At 39.7% G+C, this 20,526-nt stretch overlaps 1 protein-coding gene and 1 non-coding gene across 4 annotated transcripts; one reads left to right on the plus strand and one right to left on the minus strand.

The window, feature by feature from the left end:
* The first annotated feature begins 16 nt into the window (after positions 1–16).
* Positions 17–20,317, plus strand: NDUFB5 (NADH:ubiquinone oxidoreductase subunit B5). Of its 3 annotated transcripts, XM_003256506.4 has the most exons (6): positions 17–260; positions 10,173–10,261; positions 11,178–11,244; positions 12,188–12,249; positions 13,918–14,024; positions 19,737–20,317. In XM_003256506.4, exons 1-6 carry the CDS (start codon positions 137–139, stop codon positions 19,855–19,857), a joined length of 570 nt encoding a protein of 189 aa, XP_003256554.2. In that variant the 5' UTR covers positions 17–136; the 3' UTR covers positions 19,858–20,317. The 3 variants fall into 3 exon arrangements, with proteins under 3 accessions (XP_003256554.2, XP_003256555.1, XP_003256556.2); XM_003256507.3 differs by lacking the exon at positions 13,918–14,024; XM_003256508.4 differs by lacking the exons at positions 10,173–10,261; positions 11,178–11,244 and having other exon boundaries at positions 121–260.
* LOC115837429 lies at positions 9,976–10,079 on the minus strand. The gene has a single exon (XR_004032471.1). It is a non-coding gene; the product is annotated as a small nucleolar RNA U13 (small nucleolar RNA).
* Positions 20,318–20,526: the final 209 nt, after the last annotated feature.

Consider the following 20,526-nt stretch of genomic DNA (forward strand, 5'->3'; position numbering starts at 1 on the left):
GTCTCAAGCCGGCGGTGAAGAGAATAGAAACTTGCCCTCACTTAAGAGGGCCACATCCTGCCTTTGTCCTCATTGGTAAATTGGCTCTCTCAGCTTCCGTGACCCGCCCCCCTTCTTCCTCTTGCCCGTAGTAGCCATGGCGGCCATGAGTTTGTTGCGACGGGTTTCGGTTACCGCGGTGGCAGCTCTGTCTGGCCGCCCCCTTGGCACTCGCCTCGGATTTGGGGGCTTCCTCACTCGTGGCTTTCCGAAGGCTGCTGGTGGGTGCTGGCCTAGGGAGAACGGGCGTGAAGCGGGTGCGGGGCGAGAAAAGGGAGGACGCTTCAGGGTGACCTTGGTGGGATCCGGAGGGAGCCGAGACAAATTGTGGGCTTGGGGCTTCAGAGGAGAGACGAAGCACGAGCTGTATGAGGGGTTTCCTGAAGTAGCCGGATAGATCGTGTTTACATTATTAGCATTTCTAAAACGTTGTTATTCACTATCCCAATTAATGCTAATTTGCGGAAGCTGAGTCTAGAAAGGTATAGAGCTGAGACCTGTATCTCCAGGGCACAAGCTTATTGTTGAATTCCACCTGCCCAAAGGCTAGGTTCTAGTCACAGATGCAAAGTCATCTTGCTGAGAAGCCCACCTATGCTAAGGAATATGAAGACAGGTAATATGTAGACAGGTAAAGAGGCTCAGGGCCAACTTATTCTTTAGGCACAGTAAGTACCGTGCCGCCCAATAATGAGATGCAGATGAACTGGGGAGGAAGAGAGGGTTTGTTTGTTTGTTTGTTTGTTTTTTGAGACAGAGTCTCACTGTTGCCCAGGCTGGAGTGCAGTGGCGCAATCTTGGCTCACTGCAACCTCCGCCTCCTGGGTTCAAGCGATTCTCCTGCCTGAACCCATGATAGTTTTAGGGGTCCACGAAAGTCTTTTAATTTAAATTTCTTTTTTAAAAGGACCATAATGTTTATGAATATGATAACGAATTCAGCCTGTATTATGTTCGTTTTATACCAATGCAGTCATAAAATATTATTTTTAATAACTTAGAGGAAGGGGCCCTTGAAGGCAAAAGTGCCTAGGTCTCAGGAAAGTCATAATATAGTCTTTTTTTTTTTTCTTTTGAGACAGAGTCTCACTGTGTCACCCAGGCTGGAGTGCAGTGGCACCATCTTGGCTCACTGCAATCTCCACCCCCAGGTTCAAGCGATTCTCCTGCCTCAGCCTCCCCAGTAGCTGAGACTACAGGTGCACACCACCACGCCTGGTTAATTTTTGTATGTTTAGTAGAGATGGGGTTTCACCATGTTGGCCAGGCTGGTCTCGAACTCCTGACCTCAAATGATCCGCCTGCCTCAGCCTCCCAAAGGGCTGGGATTATAGGCATAAGCCACTGCACCTGACCAATACAGTCTTAATAGGGCTATTTGGACCCCTTTGGAGACAGTGAGTTTCATCATGGCAGTGTGAATAATCAGCAAAGATCAAATGCTCGGTATTCAGTGTACTTTATTATCTCAAAGACTCTGGAAAGAAATTACAGTGTTATTTCCATTTTACAGATGAGGAAACTGACTCAATTATTAAATAGTGTGTCACTGTACTAAATAATAATGACAGCCAGCATTTACTGAGCACCTGTTACGTGTCAAGCATCCTTTTTTATTATTTTTTTCAAGATGGAGTCTTGCTCTGTTGCCCAGGCTGGAGTGCAATGGCATGATCTTGGCTCACTGCAACCTCTGCCTCCTGGGTTCAGGCGATTCTCCTGCCTCAGCCTCTTGAGTAGCTGGGATTACAGGTGCACACCTCCATGCCCGGCTAAATTTTTGTATTTTTAGTAGAGATGGGGTTTCATCATGTTGGCCAGGCTGGTCTCAAACTCCTGACCTCATGATCCACCCGCCTTGGCCTCCCAAAGTGCTGAGATCACAGGCGTGAGCCACCGCACCTGACCTCAAGCATCATTTTAAGGGTTTAAAGTATTAATTTATTTAATCCTCTTCGTTAAACATATACTGTAAGCCATTTGCCCTGTGCAATAGAAGCAGGTAAAGAGGAAGTGAAACACTTAAAGTCAGAAAGTTGTCTCCAGCCTCAAAATATCTTGTTCTGTTTTTACCCCTATTCTCCCAGTTTAATTTGAATTATGCCAGTCCACAGGGTGAGGCAATATACATAGGGATTTGCTGGAAACATGATGCAAAGAACCAGTGATATTTAACAAATTTCCAGCAGGAATTTGAACTTGATACAAAACTAGATAAGCTCACATTCCTTGATGAAAATCCCTTTATAAGCCATTTCTGATTACAGATATCCTCATATAGCCAAATACAAATCCTTCAAATACTCGCCCTGGTAGTATTCAATCAAATCTAGCTGGAGATAAACTGCAGAAAAATTTCACCCCCAGTTTCTCTTTCTACATTATTGCCCTTTCTTGGGGTTCTCAAAGGGTCATTACCGTGTTCTGCGCCCTTTCCAATCAGAGCAGGGAAGGATCTAATAGCTATCTTTACTAAAGGTTACTGTGTTTTTAGCTGTGTACCTGCTTTCAAAGGTATTTTGCATCTGTCACTGTGATATGAAAGCTTTTAATCTCTTATATGGTTGTTTATATCTGTCCCTACAAGAACATAAGCTCTAATGTAGTAGAGAATCTGTCTTGTTTTGTTTTTTCTGGAGATAGACTACCTATCTTCAAATTCTGGCTCTAGAATTCAGAAGCCATGTCTGTGAACATCACATCTTGGAAGCTAAAGTGGAAGACACCTAATTGCTCATAACCTGCATTTCCTCCTCTTTAAAAAAGATGAGAATTTTAACCTGCCTCAAAAGGTAGTTGTGAAGAGTGAGTGGAAAAAATCAACAGTGCCTGGCAGCAATAGCCTTTAAAAAAATTGTGGTAAAGTATGCATAAGATTTACTATTTTAACCATTTTTAAGTGCACCGTTCAGTGGTATTAAATACATTCCTAATGCTATGCAACCATCACCATCATCCAACTCCAGAACTTTTTTCATATGGTAAAACTAAAACTCTGTATCCATTAAACAATAACTCTGCATTCCCCTTCCACGTAGCCGCTGGTAACCACCATTCTGCTGTCTGTCTTTATGATTTTGACTACTCTATTTCTCATGTAAGTAGAATCATATAATATTTGTCTGTCACTTAGCATAATATCCCCAAGGCATATTTATGTTGTAGCATATGTCAGAATTTTTTTTTCTTTTTTTTTTTTTTTTTTTTTGAGACAGTCTTGCTCTGTCTTCCAGGCTAGAGTGCAATGGCACCATCTTGACTCACTGCAACCCCTGGCTTCCGGTGTTCCCGTATCAAACTGAGGGTCAGGCTGCTATTTCTTGCCATCCGATAATGAGATGCAGATGAACTGGGGAGGAAGAGAGTTTTTTTTTTTTTTTTTTTTTTTTTTTGAGACAGAGTCTCACTCTGTTGCCCAGGCTGGAGTGCAGTGGCGTGATCTTGGCTCACACAGCAACCTCTTCCTCCTGGGTTCAGGCGATTCTCCTGCCTCAGCCTCCTGAGTAGCTGGGATTACAGGTGCACACCTGCATGCCCGGCTAATTTTTTGTATTTTTAGTAGAGATGGGGTTTCGCCATGTTGGCCAGGCTGGTCTTGAACTCCTGACCTCAGGTAATCCGCCCGCCTTGGCCTCCCAAAGTGCTGGGATTATAGACATGAGCCACCACGCCCTGCCAGAAGAGTTTTTATTCCTGTAACCGGTTACAGGGAGAAGTCCTGGAAATTATCGCCAGACCAACTTAAAATTACAGTTTTTCAGAGCTTGTAGACCTTTTAAGCTATATGTCTACATGTAAGTGTGCACTCATCTAAAGACAAAAGTGACTAACTTTTTAAAATCTATAATTAAGGTCTGAGTCCTGAGGACCTTCCTCTGGAGCCTTAGTAAATTTACTTAATGTAAATGGGTCCAGGTGCTGGGGTGATTACCCTTATCTTGTCTCCTGCTAAATCACGGGGGTTTGGGAAGTTCCTTCAGACCTCCAGTAAACTTGTTTGTGGAGACCTGGGGAGTTTCTTCAGACCCACAATAAAACTTGTAATCCTAAATGGGTTCTGTTAAGAATTCCTTCGAACTTCTGTCCTCAAGTGATCCACCTGTCTTGGCCTCTTAAAGTGTTGGGATTACAGCTGTGAGCCACTATGCCGAAGCACTTGCAGATTTTAATTACTGTAAAGCTTCACTTAACATCATTGGCTCTTGAAACTGCGAACATCAGAACCTATAAAAAAGAAGGAAGTGATGTTGTTTAAGGACCTGCTGTATGTGGTTTCACTTAAAGTCACAGTTTCCAAGAACTTATCAGTGACATTGAGTATGACTTGTGAATAATGTTTCTGTGAACATGGATGTACAAATATCTCTTCTGAGACCCTGCTTTCAATTCTTGTGGGTATATCTGCAGAAGTGTAATTGCTGGGTCATGTGTGTCATGGGTATTACTGGCTGGGACTGGCATTGTGGATGGTAAAAGAATTTACCAAGACAGTCATAGGTAAAGAGGACAGATTTATTAGAGAAAATACGAAGATCGAGTTGCAAGAGAACAATGGGCAGCACATCAGAGAAGGGGCCATCTGCAGAGTCAGGGACTGGAGGGAAGTTTTATAGGGTCATACCGAAGGGGCTATAAGCAGAGAAGATGTGCAGATAAGGTCACTCTACTGGGGCTATGTGTTGAACGAGGTATTTGGGAACAGGATGTTGTGCCTGTGGGTTGCCTGTGATTAGCTGTGTCTCAGCAGAATTGCTTTCCTCCACCTGGGGCCCCTTCCTTGTTGCTTATGTATCTTGCTAGGATTCCACAATATGCTAATTCTGTTTTTAATTTTTTGAGGAAGCCTCCTGCTATTTTCCATAGCAACAATACCATTTTACATTCCTTTGTTTACCAACAGTGTACAAGATTCCAGTTCCTCCATATTCTCACTGACACTTGTCATTTTCTGGTTTTTTCATAGTAGCTATTCTGATGGGTATGTGATGATATCATTGTAGTTTTGATTTGCATTTCCCTAATTAGTTTTGTTGAGCATCTTTTTGTGTGCTTCTTGGCCATTTGTATATATATCTTCTTTACAGAAAAGTCTATTCAAATCCTTTGCTTATTATTTATTATCTTATTATTTTTTAACTTGAGTATGAGGTCTCCCTATGTTGCCTATGCCGAACTTGAACTCCTGGACTCAAGCAATCCTGCTTCAGCCTCTCAAGTAGCTGGGACTACAGGTACATGCCACTCTGCCAGGCTATTTGCTTATTTTATTTATTTGTTTATTTTTGACAGGACCTTGCTCTGTCACCCAGGCTGAAGTGCAGTGGCGCAATCATAGCTGACTGTAGCCTCAACCTCCTAGACTCAGGTGATCCTCCCACCTCAGCCTCCTGAGTAGCTGGGATGACCACACCCAGCTAATTTTTTAAGTTTTTTGTAGAGACGAGATCTTGCTATGTTGACCAGGCTAGTTTCAAACTCCTGGGCTCAAGAAATTCCCTACCTCAGCCTCCCAAAGTGCTGGGATTACAGGAATGAGCCACCATGCCCAGCCTATTTTTAAATTGGATTGTTTGGTTTTTTGTTGTTGTTGAGTTTTCTATGTGTTCTGAAATCAGTGCGTTATCAGATATATGATTTACATATATTTTCTCCCATTCAGTGGGTTACCTTTTTACTCTGCTGATAGCATCCTTTCAGACACAAAATTTTAAAATTTTCATGAAGTCCAGTTTGTCTAGTTTTTCTTTTTTTGCCTGGGCCTTTGAAGTCCTGGCATTAGCCTTCTACAAATTCCTGTAGCCTCATCCTTCCTAAAAATCTAGTGCTGTCATGTTCTTCATCACCCTCTGTAAACCTTTCTCAGAAAATTAGCAGATAAAGCTATTCTGTTTAATTAAATTATTTATTAAACATCAAAGATGGTGTAATTCCAGAAATGAGCTAAGTTCTCCCCTCAGCTGCAGGTAAATTTAATTTATAATTGAAGACTGATATGCATAAATTATGGTTTTTAAAAATGTGAAGAGTATTAATATGGATGTATAAACAGAGTGCTGTGGAGTTAATCCAGACATGGAATAGATGGGGCATTTTAACTGAATTATAAGGATAGTTTTAATAGGTGGAACTGGCAGAAAAGTAAAGGTTGAGTTTTTTTTTTATTGGATATGTGACTCTTGGGGTAGGTAGGTGTTGGGAGAAAAGGCAAATAAAGGAAAGTTGGGACCAAATTGGGGGAGGGGAGGGACTGACTACAAAGCCAAAGTATCTTCATTTGATTTTGTAGGCAACAGAGTGTTGTAGCAGAAGCACAATATCAGGAGTGTGTTATAGGAAGATGCTTCTGAATATTGGATGGCTTATAGGGGATGTTGATTACCTAGGCCAGTAAAGAAAAGAAGGCATGGAATGAAATGGAGAATTTAACTCTTAGAATCAAGAGGCCTTGGCAAATGATGAATGAAGGATAGATGCAAGGAAGATGATTGAGATTTTTATCCAAGGTAATTGAGATGTTGGTGCCCTTTACTGGGAATGAGGGAAAGAAAATGACTACTTTTCAGTTGTTGTCTTTCTTTTTTTTTTTTTCTTGAGACAGAGTCTCGCTCTGTCACCCAGGCTGGAGTGTAGTGGCGCGATCTTGGTTCACCACAATCTCCGCCTCCTGGGTTCAAGCGATTCTCTTGCCTCAGCCTCCCGAGTAGCTGGGATCACAGGCCTGGCTAATTTTTTGTATTTTTAGTAGAGGTGGGGTTTCACCATATTGGCCAGGCTGGTCTCAAACTCCTGACCTCAGCCTTCCAAAGTGCTGGGATTATAGGTGTGAGCCACTGCGCCCAGCCCAGTTGTTGTCTTTGACACACAAAAAGTTCCTACATTATCTTATTCAATTCTTATAAAAATCGCAATCGTCAAAGGCTTAATAACTTTTCTGAGGCTATTTGCATTTTTAAAAATTAGTCATTGAAGCCTTGGGCCTATGAAATTAATGAGTACTTAATGGAGAAATTTCAGGCTTTAGAGAGCAGTGAAAGGCGCCTATTTTTGGTGTCAGGAGGATCAGGGTTCCAGAAATCCTGGTAGTCACCTCATTGTAAGCAATGTTCACCCTAATAATTTAATTTTTTTTTTGAGGGAGAAGGGTCTAGCTATGTTGTTCAGGCTGACCTCAAACTCCTGGGCTCAAGTGATCCTCCCGTCTCAGCCTCCTGAGTAGCTGGGAGTACAAGCATGCACCACCATTCCTGGTTACACACTAATATTTTTAGATTTAAGCAGATGGCCCTACTACATCAAAAATCATGAAGGCTCAAAACATTTAAAAAGAGTTAAGGGCAAGTCGGTTGTGGTGGTGCGTGATGTAATCCCAGCTACTCCGCAAGCTGAAGGTGGGAGGATCTCTCGATCCCAGGAGTTTGAGACCAGCTTGAGTAACATAGCAAAAAACCTTGTCTCTGGAAAAAAGAAAAAAAGAGTTACATGCTATGAAATATACCTTGAAACAATATTAATAAGTTATCTAGGACTTTTAATGACATGACTAATTGTTTAATAATTGGGTAATATGTGTAAAGAAAGAGCAAGCAGTTCACATTACTAAGTGCATTAAACTTTTTTTTTTTTTTTTTTTTTTTTTTTTTTTTTTGAGACGGAGTCTCACTTGTGTCGCCCAGGCTGGAGTGCAGTGGCGCGATCTAGGCTCACTGCAAGCTCTGCCTCCTGGGTTTACTTACGCCATTCTCCTGCGGTCTCCCGAGTAGCTGGGACTACAGGTGCCCGCCACCACACCCGGCTATTTTTTTGTATTTTTAGTAGAGATGGGGTTTCACTGTGTTAGCCAGATTGGTCTCAATCTCCTGACCTGGTGATCCACCCACCTTGGCCTCCCAAAGTGCTGGGATTGCAGGCGTGAGCTACCATGCCCGGCCAAAAACTGCAATTACTTTCAGTTGCAAAAACTGCAATTACTTTTGCACCAAACTAATACTAAGCTGAAAATAGATTGTCCCTCTAAAAGAGTATGCTCTTGAATGGACACATTTCTGCAGGTGTAGTCAGGGGATAAGGGACAGGGAAGATCATCCTGTTTTGACCCCGTACTTCTAGTGTATCAGATTGACTGATTTGACTTTTTTGTGAGCAACTAAATTTCTGGGAGTTCCAGGCAGAAGTTCCACTTACCTTATTATATTGAATCCTTTTAGATTCAGCCTTTTGTAATGTGTGTAAAGACTCTTTTGGGACCCCATTTCATCAGTGCCTTAGCCACTCTTGTAGCAGTAGCTTTGTGTTTCTAAGACTCGACAAGTCAGGAATGCTGTATCCACCTCATCTAAGCCATTCATAAAAACCTTGATGCTGCAGGGCTTTTGAGAGATCCCTTTGCCAGGTTACTGCAGTAATTAATCAGTACCTTTTGGTTACAGTCAATCAAGTACCCATTACAAATTTCTCTAACTTGCTGTTTCTCTCAGCTTATAATGTCCCCTCTTCCCAATCCCCCCATCTTGTCTAAATAGGAATTTTTCTTCTGGGCCACTGTATGCTATTTCTTTCCCTTGTTACCCTTACAGATTTGTAATTATTTGTGTAGTGTGTATTTCTCCCAGCAAGATCTATATCCCTCTTAGACCATATATAGGTCTAGCATAGGATCTGCACATAGTATGCAATTAAATATGTATTGAATTAATGAGTACTTTGTACTGTCATCCAACCCGTTTTCTTCATCTAGTCCACAAAAAAATTCTATTATGTATCTTTCAGATGATTTGCTGAAGTCCATACTTACTTTGTCAAATTCTCTTAATCTTGTTATTTAAAAAGCCTTAGTAGTATGAATTATATGTAGTAAATTCATGCAAGTTTCTAATCCTCTTGTGAATCAACCTCCCAAACTAACTGCAAGCTGCTGCAGGTGTTACCAAAATTAAGAAGCTAGTTCCTGCTTTCAAGATATTTATACTTAAAAGTGGCAGCAGTGAACACAAATATACACGTCACAATAACGTACAGTAATTCAAAAGTAGGAAAGATCTCGTGTGGTTGGGAAGAATGTTGGAATCTTGGAAGATAAGATGTTATCTGGGCCTAACATAGATTTCAGGAGAGGGGATGGCATTCCAGACATTAAACATGAACAAAAGATTCAGATCTTTCTGACATCTATTATGACTGAAATTCCTTTAATGGGAAATTAAAGTTTTTTATTCCACAGTGACTCACATGCAAAATATCCTTGAGAGTAGTTACACAGTGAAAACATAGGAACCTCAGTTTCTAAGTAACAGCTAGATCCTTTCCTGTTCCCAGTGGAAACGGCTTGGAATGCCTCTAGTGATCCTTCCAGACCTTCAAGAGGAAGAATGTAAAAAGAGGATCCAGAAGTGAAATTTTGCCTCAGTTTACTTCCAGCAAGGCTTGATTAAATTCTGTCAGGGGGGAGACTTGAAGAGGATATTCTTAATCAGCAATGGGTTACCACGTGATTTTATCAAGATATTTTGGAGTGTGTAGTTTGATAACAAGTTCTAATTCCTGCTGGTGATTTGTTGAATAAATACTGCTGGTCCTTTCCATCTATTTTGCAGCATAATAATACATATAATACAGATAATGTGTCATGTGAAATGGCATAATGGAATAATTTAAATTAAATGTATTTCTTTTGCAGCATTAGCAAATATTTGTTGCAGAGGAGACACAGATGAGCAGCTCATTAAGTACCTAACCTCCCTACCTGCTATTGAAACAAATTAAGATGATTATTTAGATACTTTAACTTTGAATTAAAATGAGGAAAGTTATACTTTAGAACAGTAGATCCATCTTTGTTTAAAGATATCCTGTCTGACCTGGCCTTACTACTCAAATAAGACATTTTAAAATCTTAACTCATATTAAACATCTAAGAATGTATATTTTCTTTTTGTTTCATGTCAAATGGGTAATGTGCCTACCTCATAACAAGGTTTGAGGGAGGCACATCTCACACATGAGTGTGAAAACCCAGTCATCCTGCTTATGAGCTACAAAAGGATCCTTGTTTTTTTTTAATAATCTGATTTTAACTCAGAATATAACAGTATACCCATATGAACCTTGTATGAAACAGGGTATTTCAATATTTCTAGCTCCTGTTCGACACAGTGGAGACCATGGGAAAAGACTATTTGTCATCAAACCTTCTAGATTCTATGACAGGCGTTTTTTGAAGTTATTGGTAAGTTTAAATTTTTTGTTGAATTAAAGTCTTTGCATGTAACAGGGAAAAAATTTTTGCCTCTTTAGAAAACATCTTTCATTTTATGAAATATTTTATTTTATAAATTTATCTTTCTGTAGAAGATACTGAGATTGTAAAGTCTGATTTGTTATTGAATTTCTCTTTAAATTAGTGAAGCTTTCCTTAATCACAAAAGGATTTACACTAAATGGAGGTAAAACTTGAACCATTCCTTTCTTCTGAAGATTATGGCGTTTCGAAATAGAATCTGTGTTCCTATAACTAAAATATTCTTTAAATTACCAAAGAACTTGTTGAAAGACTTGTTTAAATAAAGGAGCTACATTATTTTTTGATATGATTTTATATTTATATGTTGTTCAAGAACATTGATTTCAGAGAGTAACAGGGATCTATAGTGCAATCTTAATTTAGCAATAATATAATTACATTGCTTATTTAGAATGCTGACTATATTTCTGTCTCAAGGCTCTGTAGGAACAAAGTAGAGGCTTAGAAAATGGGAGATTGTCTAGACCATCTGCCACTGTAGATAAAGCTCTGAATCATCATTTGAGTACTGACTTTAAAACTCTCTTGCCCTTCCGTTGTGTTTAATGACCTTTTTCATCTCCTTGGTTGAGCCCTTACTTTTCTTGTTATGACCAGCTCAAATCCTTTTAAGTGGTAGAAATCACCCTGATGTTTTTACACTTTTGTTCTTAACGTATTATTTTCTTCATGGCATTGCTTTACCAAAAAGTAAAATCACAGAAATCAATAATTTGGTACTGTATGCCCAATTTGGCAAGTTTATTTTATAAGAAATATGAGGAAATCATATGAGGATGATTTGTGTGTGGGGAGAGTTACGAAATGGTCATGAGAAACACTTTTTTATTTTTTATCTTAGAGATTCTACATTGCATTGACTGGGATTCCAGTAGCAATTTTCATAACTCTGGTGAATGTATTCATTGGTAAGTCACTTCCATCCCCTGCCAGCACCACCAGATTGGAAAAATTTTTAAAACATATGTACATTAATATAAAAAAGAAATTATGGATATTGTAATGAAAAGCTCTTTAAATAATTAAATAAGCATAAGCATGGCAGTTTATCTTAAAATAACCAAATCTCAACTAAGAATTTTTTAATCTATCCTAGAACATATAAAACTATAATCCTCGGCCGGGCACAGTGGCTCACGCCTGTAATCCCAGCACTTTGGGAGGCCGAGGCGGGCAGATCATGAGGTCAGGGGTTCGAGACCAGCCTGGCCGACATAGTGAAACCCCATCTCTACTAAAAATACAAAAAATTAGCTGGGCGTGGTGACGGGCACCTGTAATCCCAGCTACTCGGGAGGCTGAGGCAGGAGAATGGCTTGAACCCAGGAGGTGGAGGTTGCAGTGAACTGAGATCGCACCATCGCACTCCAGCCTGGGCAACAGAGTGAGACTGTCCCAAAAAAAAAAAAAAAAAAAAAAAACACAATATAATCCTCTTACAAAAAATGAAAATGTCAATGACAGTAAACATTAGATTTTCATGGGAAATTTTGTTCAAAGTACTTCTAACACCTTGAATCCTAAAATGTTTTGTATCATAGGTATAGGGAAGACCAGAAGGAATAATATGTCTTTTATTATATCTTGTTACAGTATATAAAAACAAAATGAGAAACTCATGGAATACCTATAAATAATGCCTTACACAGAGAGATGTCTAAAAATGTCTAACAAATGAATTGATTTTCAACCAGATTAAAGTGAATTAAAAATACTAGATATCTTCATTGGTACAAATTTTTTAAAGGATCCTTTAAAACCACAAGAAGTTGGTTTCTTACTTTAATGGTGAAGAATTAATTTTATAAACTCCTCATGCTAAAGTTGAACATAACCATTTTTTCTTATTAGGTCAAGCTGAACTAGCAGAAATTCCAGAAGGCTATATCCCAGAACACTGGGAATATTATAAGGTTTGTATGGGACATTGACAATTACATACTGTTACATGCCTTGTCAACGCACTAGTTAATGTCTTAATTCAATTATGATATAATCAGGTATTTTGTTTTGTTTTGTTTTTATGAGACAGCATCTTGCTCTGTCGCCCAGGCTGGAGTGCAGTGGCACGATTTCGGCTCACTGCAACTTCTGCCTCCCGCATTCAAGCGATTCTCATGCCTCAGCCTCCCACGTCGCTGGGATCACAGGTGTGTGCTGCCACTCCTGGCTACTTTTTTTTTTTTTTTTTTGAGACGGAGTCTTGCTCTGTCGCCCAGGCTGGAGTGCAGTGGGGCAATCTCGGCTCCCTGCAAGCTCCGCCTCCTGGGTTCACGCCATTTTCCTGCCTCAGCCTCTCCGAGTAGCTGGGACTACAGGCGCCCGCCAGCACGCCCAGCTAATTTTTTGTATTTTTAGTAGAGACGGGGTTTCATCGTGGTCTCGATCTCCTGACCTCGTGATCCGCCCGCCTCGGCCTCCCAAAGTGCTGGGATTACAAGCGTGAGCCACCGTGCCTGGCCTCTTGGCTACTTTTTGTATTTTTAGTAGAGACTGGATTTTACCATGTTGGCCAGGCTTTTCTCGAACTCCTGGCCTCAAGTGATCCACCCACCTCAGCCTCCCAAAGTCCTGGGATTAAAGGTGTGAGCCACTGTGCCCAGCTGTGATAGAGTTTTATATTTCATTTTTTATATCAAGCAGATACATTTTTTGCATACTTTTTATAAACAACTAGTTTTAGTACTTCATTTTTTTAAAAATCATTTTAAGCTTTACAATTTTTTAAAGAATGATTGCAGTGTGTTCTCAGCCTAACAGAGTAACATAATTTATCCTAAGTTCAATGCCTTAGGAAAGATTTCACCAATGGTAATGCTAGCTGTCATTTATTGAGCACCTACTGTGTAACAGGTACTGTGCTGAGTGTTTTACAAATATTTATTATTTCATCCCATGTAAAATGTACTATTATTATTCCCTCTTTGGAGATGAAGAAACTGAGGCTAAAAGAGTTAAGTGACCTGTCTAGATAGGGTCACTATTTCAACCCAGACAACTTTGACTCCAGAGCCTGAACTGTTGTTGGTCATTATACCATACTGCCACTGCTACCAAAACCCAAAATTAATTTTGTTATTTGTTTTTACAAGTGTTATTGTGACCCTTGAATAGAGTATGTCCCATCATGTTTTATTATCTGAATGAATTATATTTTAAATATAAATCTTAAACCATTAAATCTTAAGGCAGACCTTACACTTAGTTCGTTTATGCTAACTGGTGCAAAGAGCTCCATTTTTGAATTACCAAAACCTGGGTTTGGCTTCTGAATCTGCCACCTAAGATACTCAGCATAGTGTAATGGAAAAGAGTACACAGCTTTGGATTCAGACAGACCTGGTTTGAGTCCAGGTGCTGCCATTTATTAGCTGCGTAACTTTGTGCGATTCACTTATCTTTAAAATGCGGACAAAAATAGTATCCACCTAATCTGTTAAAATTATTTTATATATATGTATATTAGTTACATAGATGTTATTGGTTTATCTAACTGAAATGATCATTTTAAAGAATAGTCAACTAGTAAAGCAAAGTATTATTCAGAAATGGACTAATACTAAACGAATTTTCTCTTATAGCATCCCATATCGAGATGGATTGCCCGTAATTTCTTTGATAGTCCTGAAAAGATGTATGAAAGAACAATGGCCGTCCTTCAGATTGAAGCTGAAAAGGTTGACTTACGGTAGGAAAAAAGAGGGGGTAGGTGGGAAAGAAAATCTTCCTAAGGTTGCAAACCACCAGAAAAAAAGAATTAATAAAACTATTAATATTTCAGCACTGTAGGATGCTTTATGTAAAAGGATAAAGATACATCCAGATGCAGTGGCTCACACCTGTAATCCCAGCACTTTGGGAGGCTACAGAAATCAGCCGGGCGTGGTGGTATGTGCCTGTGATCCCAGCTACTCAAGAGGCCGAGACAGAAGAATCACTTCAACCTGGGAGGCAGAGGTTGCAGTGAGCTGAGACCATGTCACTGCACTGCAGCCTGGGTGACAGTGCGAGACTCCATCTCAAAAAAAAAGGGATAAAGATAGAATTAGCTTTTTTGGAGTGAAAATTAGAAACTGGTGACAAGGAGATTATTAGGAGATATGTGTCAGGTTAAAAGGAGTTCTTTTTTAAATTTCTGAAATTTTTTTTTAGAGTGGAAGTCTTGCTCTGTTGCCCCAGCTGGGAAGCAGATGGATGGATATATCCATCCAATGAAATATATAATGTGGCCATTAAAAAGAAAGGGATATATGCTGTTATGGAAAGCTATGTGGATTTTCTTTCTTATATTTTATATACATACTAAAAAGCTAGACATACATAATTTTTCCCCTCTCTTATGGTGCTGCCTGTTTTTTTTTTTTTATATATATACTTTAAGTTTTAGGGTACATGTGCACAACGTGCAGGTTAGTTACATATGTATACATGTGCCATGTTGGTGTGCTGCACCCATTAACTCATTATTTAACATTAAGTATATCTCCTAATGCTATCCCTCCCCCCTCCCCCCACCCCACAACAGGCCCCGGTGTGTGATGTTCCCCTTCCTGTGTCCATGTGTTCTCATTGTTCAATTCCCACCTATGAGTGAGAACATGCAGTGTTTGGTTTTTTTGTCCTTGTGATAGTTTGCTGAGAACAATGGTTTCCAGCTTCATCCATGTCCCTACAAAGGCCATGAACTCATCCTTTTTTATGACTGCATAGTATTCCATGGTGTATATGTGCCACATTTTCTTAATCCAGTCTATCATTGTTGGACATTTGGCTTGGTTCTAAGTCTTTGCTATTGTGAATAGTGCTGCAGTAAACATAACATGTGCATGTGTCTTTATAGCAGTATGATTTATAATCCTTTGGGTATATACCCAGTAATGGGATTGCTGGGTCAAATGGTATTTCTGGTTCTAGATGCCTGAGGAATCGCCACACTGACTTCCACAATGGTTGAACTAGTTTACAGTCCCACCAACAGTGTAAAAGTGTTTCTGTTTCTCCATATCCTCTCTAGCACCTGTTGTTTCCTGACTTTTTAATGATGGCCATTCTAAGTGGTGTGAGATGGTATCTCATTTTGGTTTTGATTTGCATTTCTCTGATGGCCAGTGATGATGAGCATTTTTTCATGTGTTTTTTGGCTGCATAAATGTCTTCTTTTGAGAAGTGTCTGTTCATTTCCTTTACCCACTTTTTGATGGGGTTGTTTGTTTTTTTCTTGTAAGTTTGTTTGAGTTCATTGTAGATTCTGGATATTAGCCCTTTGTCAGATGAGTAGGTTGCAAAAATTTTCTCCCATTCTGTGGGTTGCCTGTTCACTGTGATGGTAGTTTCTTTTGCTGTGCAGAAGCTCTTTAGTCTAATTAGATCCCATTTATCAATTTTGGCTTTTGTTGCCATTGCTTTTGGTGTTTTAGACATGAAGTCCTTGCCCATGCCTATATCCTGAATGGTATTGCCTAGGTTTTCTTCTAGGGTTTTTATGGTTTTAGGTCTAACATGTAAGTCTTTAATCCATCTTGAATTAATTTTTGTATAAGGCGTAAGGAAGAGATACAGTTTCAGCTTCCTGCATATAGCTAGCCAGTTTTCCCAGCACCATTTATTAAATAGGGAATCCTTTCCCCATTTCTTGTTTTTGTCAGGTTTGTCAAAGATCAGATGGTTGGCCAGGCGCGGTTGCTCACGCTTGTAATCCCAGCACTTTGGGAGGCCGAGGCGGGCAGATCACGAGGTCAGGAGATTGAGACCACGGTGAAACCCCGTCTCTACTAAAAATACAAAAAAAAATTAGCCGGGTGTGGTGGCGGGCGCCTGTAGTCCCAGCTACTCGGAGAGGCTGAGGCAGGAGAATGGCATAAATCCGGGAGGCGGAGCTTGCAGTGAGCCGAGATTGCGCCACTGCACTCCAACCTGGGTGACAGAGCGAGACTCCGTCTCAAAAAAAAAAAAAAAAAAAAAGATCAGATGGTTGTAGATATGCAGCATTATTTCTGAGGGCTCTGTTCTGTTCCATTGGTCTCTATGTCTGTTTTGGTACCAGTACCATGCTGTTTTAGTTACTGTAGCCTTGTAGTATAGTTTGAAGTCAGGTAGTGTGATGCCTCCAGCTTTGTTCTTTTGGCTTAGGATTGACTTGGAGTGCCTGTGTTTTTTTTTTAACCAGTCCCCTATTGCTGGTACTTGGGTTCTTTCCAAGTTTTTTGCTATTATACATACTGCTGTGTTTTATTTTCCCCCATATTGTTTACATATTTATGTAACATATCTGGAAAATAAATTTCTGGAAGTGGCATCAATAAGCCAAATAGCACATGCTTTTAAACTTTGGGTAGATATTGCGGAACACCTCTCCAAAAAGTTGCACCAGTTGTTTCTTCATCAGTTTCCATGTTTCAGTTTTCCATGTTTCTCTGTAATGGAATTTATCAAAGTGAAACATTTTTGCTGATATGGTAATTGAAAAATGTCACCTCATCATTTCAATTTTATATTTTTTTGTAAAGTTGAGTAGTTTTTTAATATATCTGTTAGTTGTGTGTATTTCTTTTCTTTCTTTTTTTTTTTTTCCCCCGAGACAAAGTCTTGCTCTGTTGCCCAGGCTGGAGTACAGTGGCATGATCTTGACTCACTGCAGCCTTGGTCTCCTGGGTGCAAGCTGTCCTCCCACCCAAGCCTCCCTAGTAGCCAAGATTACAGGTGCATGACACCATGCCCAGTTAATTTTTGTATTTTTTGTAAAGACATGGTTTCACCATGTTGCCCAGGCTGGTCTCAAACACCTGGGCTCAAGCGATCCACCCTCCGGGCCTCCCAAAATGCTGAGATTACAGGCGTGAGCCACTGCACCTGGCTGTGTGTATTTCTTTCTCTATATATTGTCTTTTGGCAGTGTAGAAATTTTTGCAACACAGAAGTGTTTTTACATTTTCAGATAACAAATCTGTAATAGTAACTAATAACATTTTCTTTTTCTTTTTTTTTTTTTTTTTTTTTTTTTTTTTTGAGATAGTTTTGCTCTATCTCCCAGGCTGGAGTACAGTGGCATGGTCTTGGCTAACTGCAACCTCTGCCTTCCGGGTTCAAGCGATTCTGCCTCAGCCTCCTGAGTAGCTGGGATTGCAGGCGCCCACCACCACGCCCTGCAAATTTTTGTATTTTTAGTAGAGAGCAGGTTTTGCCATGTTGGCCAGGCTGGTCTTGAACTCCTGGCCTCAAGTGATCTGCCTGCCTCAGCCTCCCAAAGTGCTGGGATTACATATGTGAGCCACCATACCTGGCCGCTAATAAATTTTTGAGTACATTTTGTATTAGTGTTTTAATTACTTTCTATGTATTTACTCATTTATAATTATTGTCAGGTTTGACAGTCTTTAGCTTTTGGGATTTTGTGTCATACAGAGATCTCTGATGATAATTAAATCAGTAAATATATAATTCCAAAATTATTTTTTTAGTATTCACCCATGTTTTCCTTTTCTTTTTTTGAGACAGGATCTCGTTCTGTTGCCTGGGCTGGAGTGCAGTGTTGCAGTCATGGCTCACTGCAGCCCCGACGTCCTGGGCTTAAGCAATCCTCCAGCCTCAGCCTCCTGAGTAGCTGGGACCACAGGTGCTGGCCACCATGCCCAACTAATTGTTTGGGGGGTTTTTGTTTGTTTGTTTGTTTTGGTAGAGATGAGATCTTGCTCTGTTAGCCAGGCTGATCTCGAACTCCTGGGCTCAAGCAATCTTCCTGCCTTGGCCTCCCATAGTGCTAGGATTACAGGCATGAGTCAGCTTGCCCAGCCTGTTTTTGGCTTTTGTTTTTGTTTTTTTTTATTTGACATGGGGACTTGCTGTGTTGCCCAGGCTGGACTTGAACTCCTGAGCTAAAGCAACCTTCCCACCTCAGCCTCCCAAGTAGCTAGGACTACAGACATGTCACTGCTCCCAGCTTACTATTTTTTAATGAAATAGGAAGGTGCTACACATGCTTATTTTATACCTTGTTTTTTTAAAACATAACAGTATATGTAGCATCTCCTCCCATGTTACTACATACAGATTCTCATTATTTTTAGCAGGTACATAGTAGTCCATTATGTGGATGAATCATAATTTAACCAGTTAGTCTCATGTTGATAAATATTTTAATTACTCACGGTTTGGATAGTTATACTCTATAAAGAGTAGACAAGAAAGAGAACGTTATTTAATCCTTCAAAAAAGATCAATAAACATACCTTCACAAAGGCATATAATCTCCCATAGGGTAAGTGAGCTGGTTGGTTCATAAAGTGACTTATTTAACTGTGATAAATTTTTAGTCCTATGAAAAAGTACGTATTCTATAAAAACAGAAAGTAAAAGGTTTGATGGAGAAGGGACTACTTCAGGAATGTGTGATCGTTTGTTCAAAGACTTAGATATGGAAGAGGGAAAGCACCTGTATAAAATAAGAGATTATTCAATTTGTGAAGAAGGGCAAGGACAAGTAAGTAGATGTTAGAGTTGGAGAATATTTTTCTTAATCTTGATTTTTCTTGCTTTCTATTTATGTTTGTATAAATATTGACTGAGTGTCTGGTGTTGACTGGGCCTGGGATAATGCTGGTGAATAAAAAACCAGTTCTGCTCTCGGAAAGTTTTCTGTCCTAATGGTGATAGGCAGACACAAGATGTGAAACTCCAAAAAAGCTTATTCACTTGTTAATTCCTAGCACCTGGCACAGCATATGGCCATAGTAGTAGACATTCTGTAAATGACTCTCCTAGCATCTAAAAGGTGAGAAGATAGGAAAAGCACTGTAACAATTCAGATGAAAGTGATCTGTGCAGGCACAGTGAAGGAGAGAATTCGTTATGAATTCGAGTAATGTTTTGGTGTTAAAAACTGTTTGGTAAGCCGGATGCAGTGGCTCACGCCTGTAATCCCAGCACTTTGGGAAGACAAGGCAGGCAGGTCACAAGGTCAGGAGTTAGAGACCAGCCTGGCCAACATGATGAAACCCTGTCTCTACTAAAAATACAAAAATTAGCTGGGCATGGTGGTGGGCCCCTGTAGTCCCAGCTACTTGGGAGGCTGAGGCAGGAGGATCACTTGAACATGGGAGGGAGAAGTTGCAGTGAGCTGAGACTGCACCATAGCACTCCGACCTGGGCAACCGTGCAAGACTCCGTCTCAAAAAAAAAAAAAAAAACTGATAGCTACCTACATAAGCAACATAATAAAAGTCAAAAACAAGTCCCAAATTTTGCTTATAGATATATACCACATATATGCCTACATAAGGGTCTGTGGAGGGACATTATACTTTACATAAAAGCAGACTCCAGTGATTGTCCTTTATGGAAATGGCTCATTAAATTTATAATTGGAAGTGCTGGAATCTCAATATTACTGTTCCATTTGTTACAGGTTAAAGGAGCTGGAAGTACGAAGATTGATGCGTGTGAGAGGAGATGGACCGTGGTATTACTATGAGACAATTGACAAGGAACTTATTGATCATTCTCCAAAAGCAACTCCTGACAATTAAGCATTTTTTTTCTCCAAAGTATATTCTTTTTATTGGAAAATAAATTAGTAAATATATTCTGTATTTTTGCTCTCCGTGAAAAACGAAAGAGCTTCTGACATTACTGTCTCTCAGTGTTGGTTCAGACTGAGGCTTTTGTTTGGAGGGTTTGGCTTCCAGTCCCCAAAGGAGGTTTAAAATGTACTAATAAAAACTGGAGAGAGAGGAATTTGTGAACTCCTAAAATTGTAGCAACTTTGAAAGGTTAGTGTTTTATTTACCTGACAAATGGAAGTTATAGAAAAGAAGTCTAATAATGTTAAGCACCAGTAATTATAGTATTTTGTACAAATGCCTGTACTGTAGATGTATGTATTATTGAGGGGCAACTCAGGATTTTAAGTTCCATAAAGTATTGAACCAACTCTAAAATGTTAACTCCTTAATAAACAGATTTTCAGTAAACAAATTTTAAAGTTTATAATGCTTTCATGGTTTTTTTTTTTTTGGCATATATTGTTCTTTTTTAAACTACACACATACACACAGACAGGTATACACACACACACACGCGCGCGCGCGCGCTCTTTTCCTGGATGCAATCTCTGGGATCCCTCAGAGTCCTTTTTTGTAAACACTGGGGAAGTAGTTGCACTAGGTAATGTGATTCCTGCAGAGATAAAAAATGTG

The sequence above is a fragment of the Nomascus leucogenys genome, chromosome 11 (genome assembly GCF_006542625.1).
Source record: "Nomascus leucogenys isolate Asia chromosome 11, Asia_NLE_v1, whole genome shotgun sequence".
NCBI lineage: Eukaryota > Metazoa > Chordata > Mammalia > Primates > Hylobatidae > Nomascus > Nomascus leucogenys.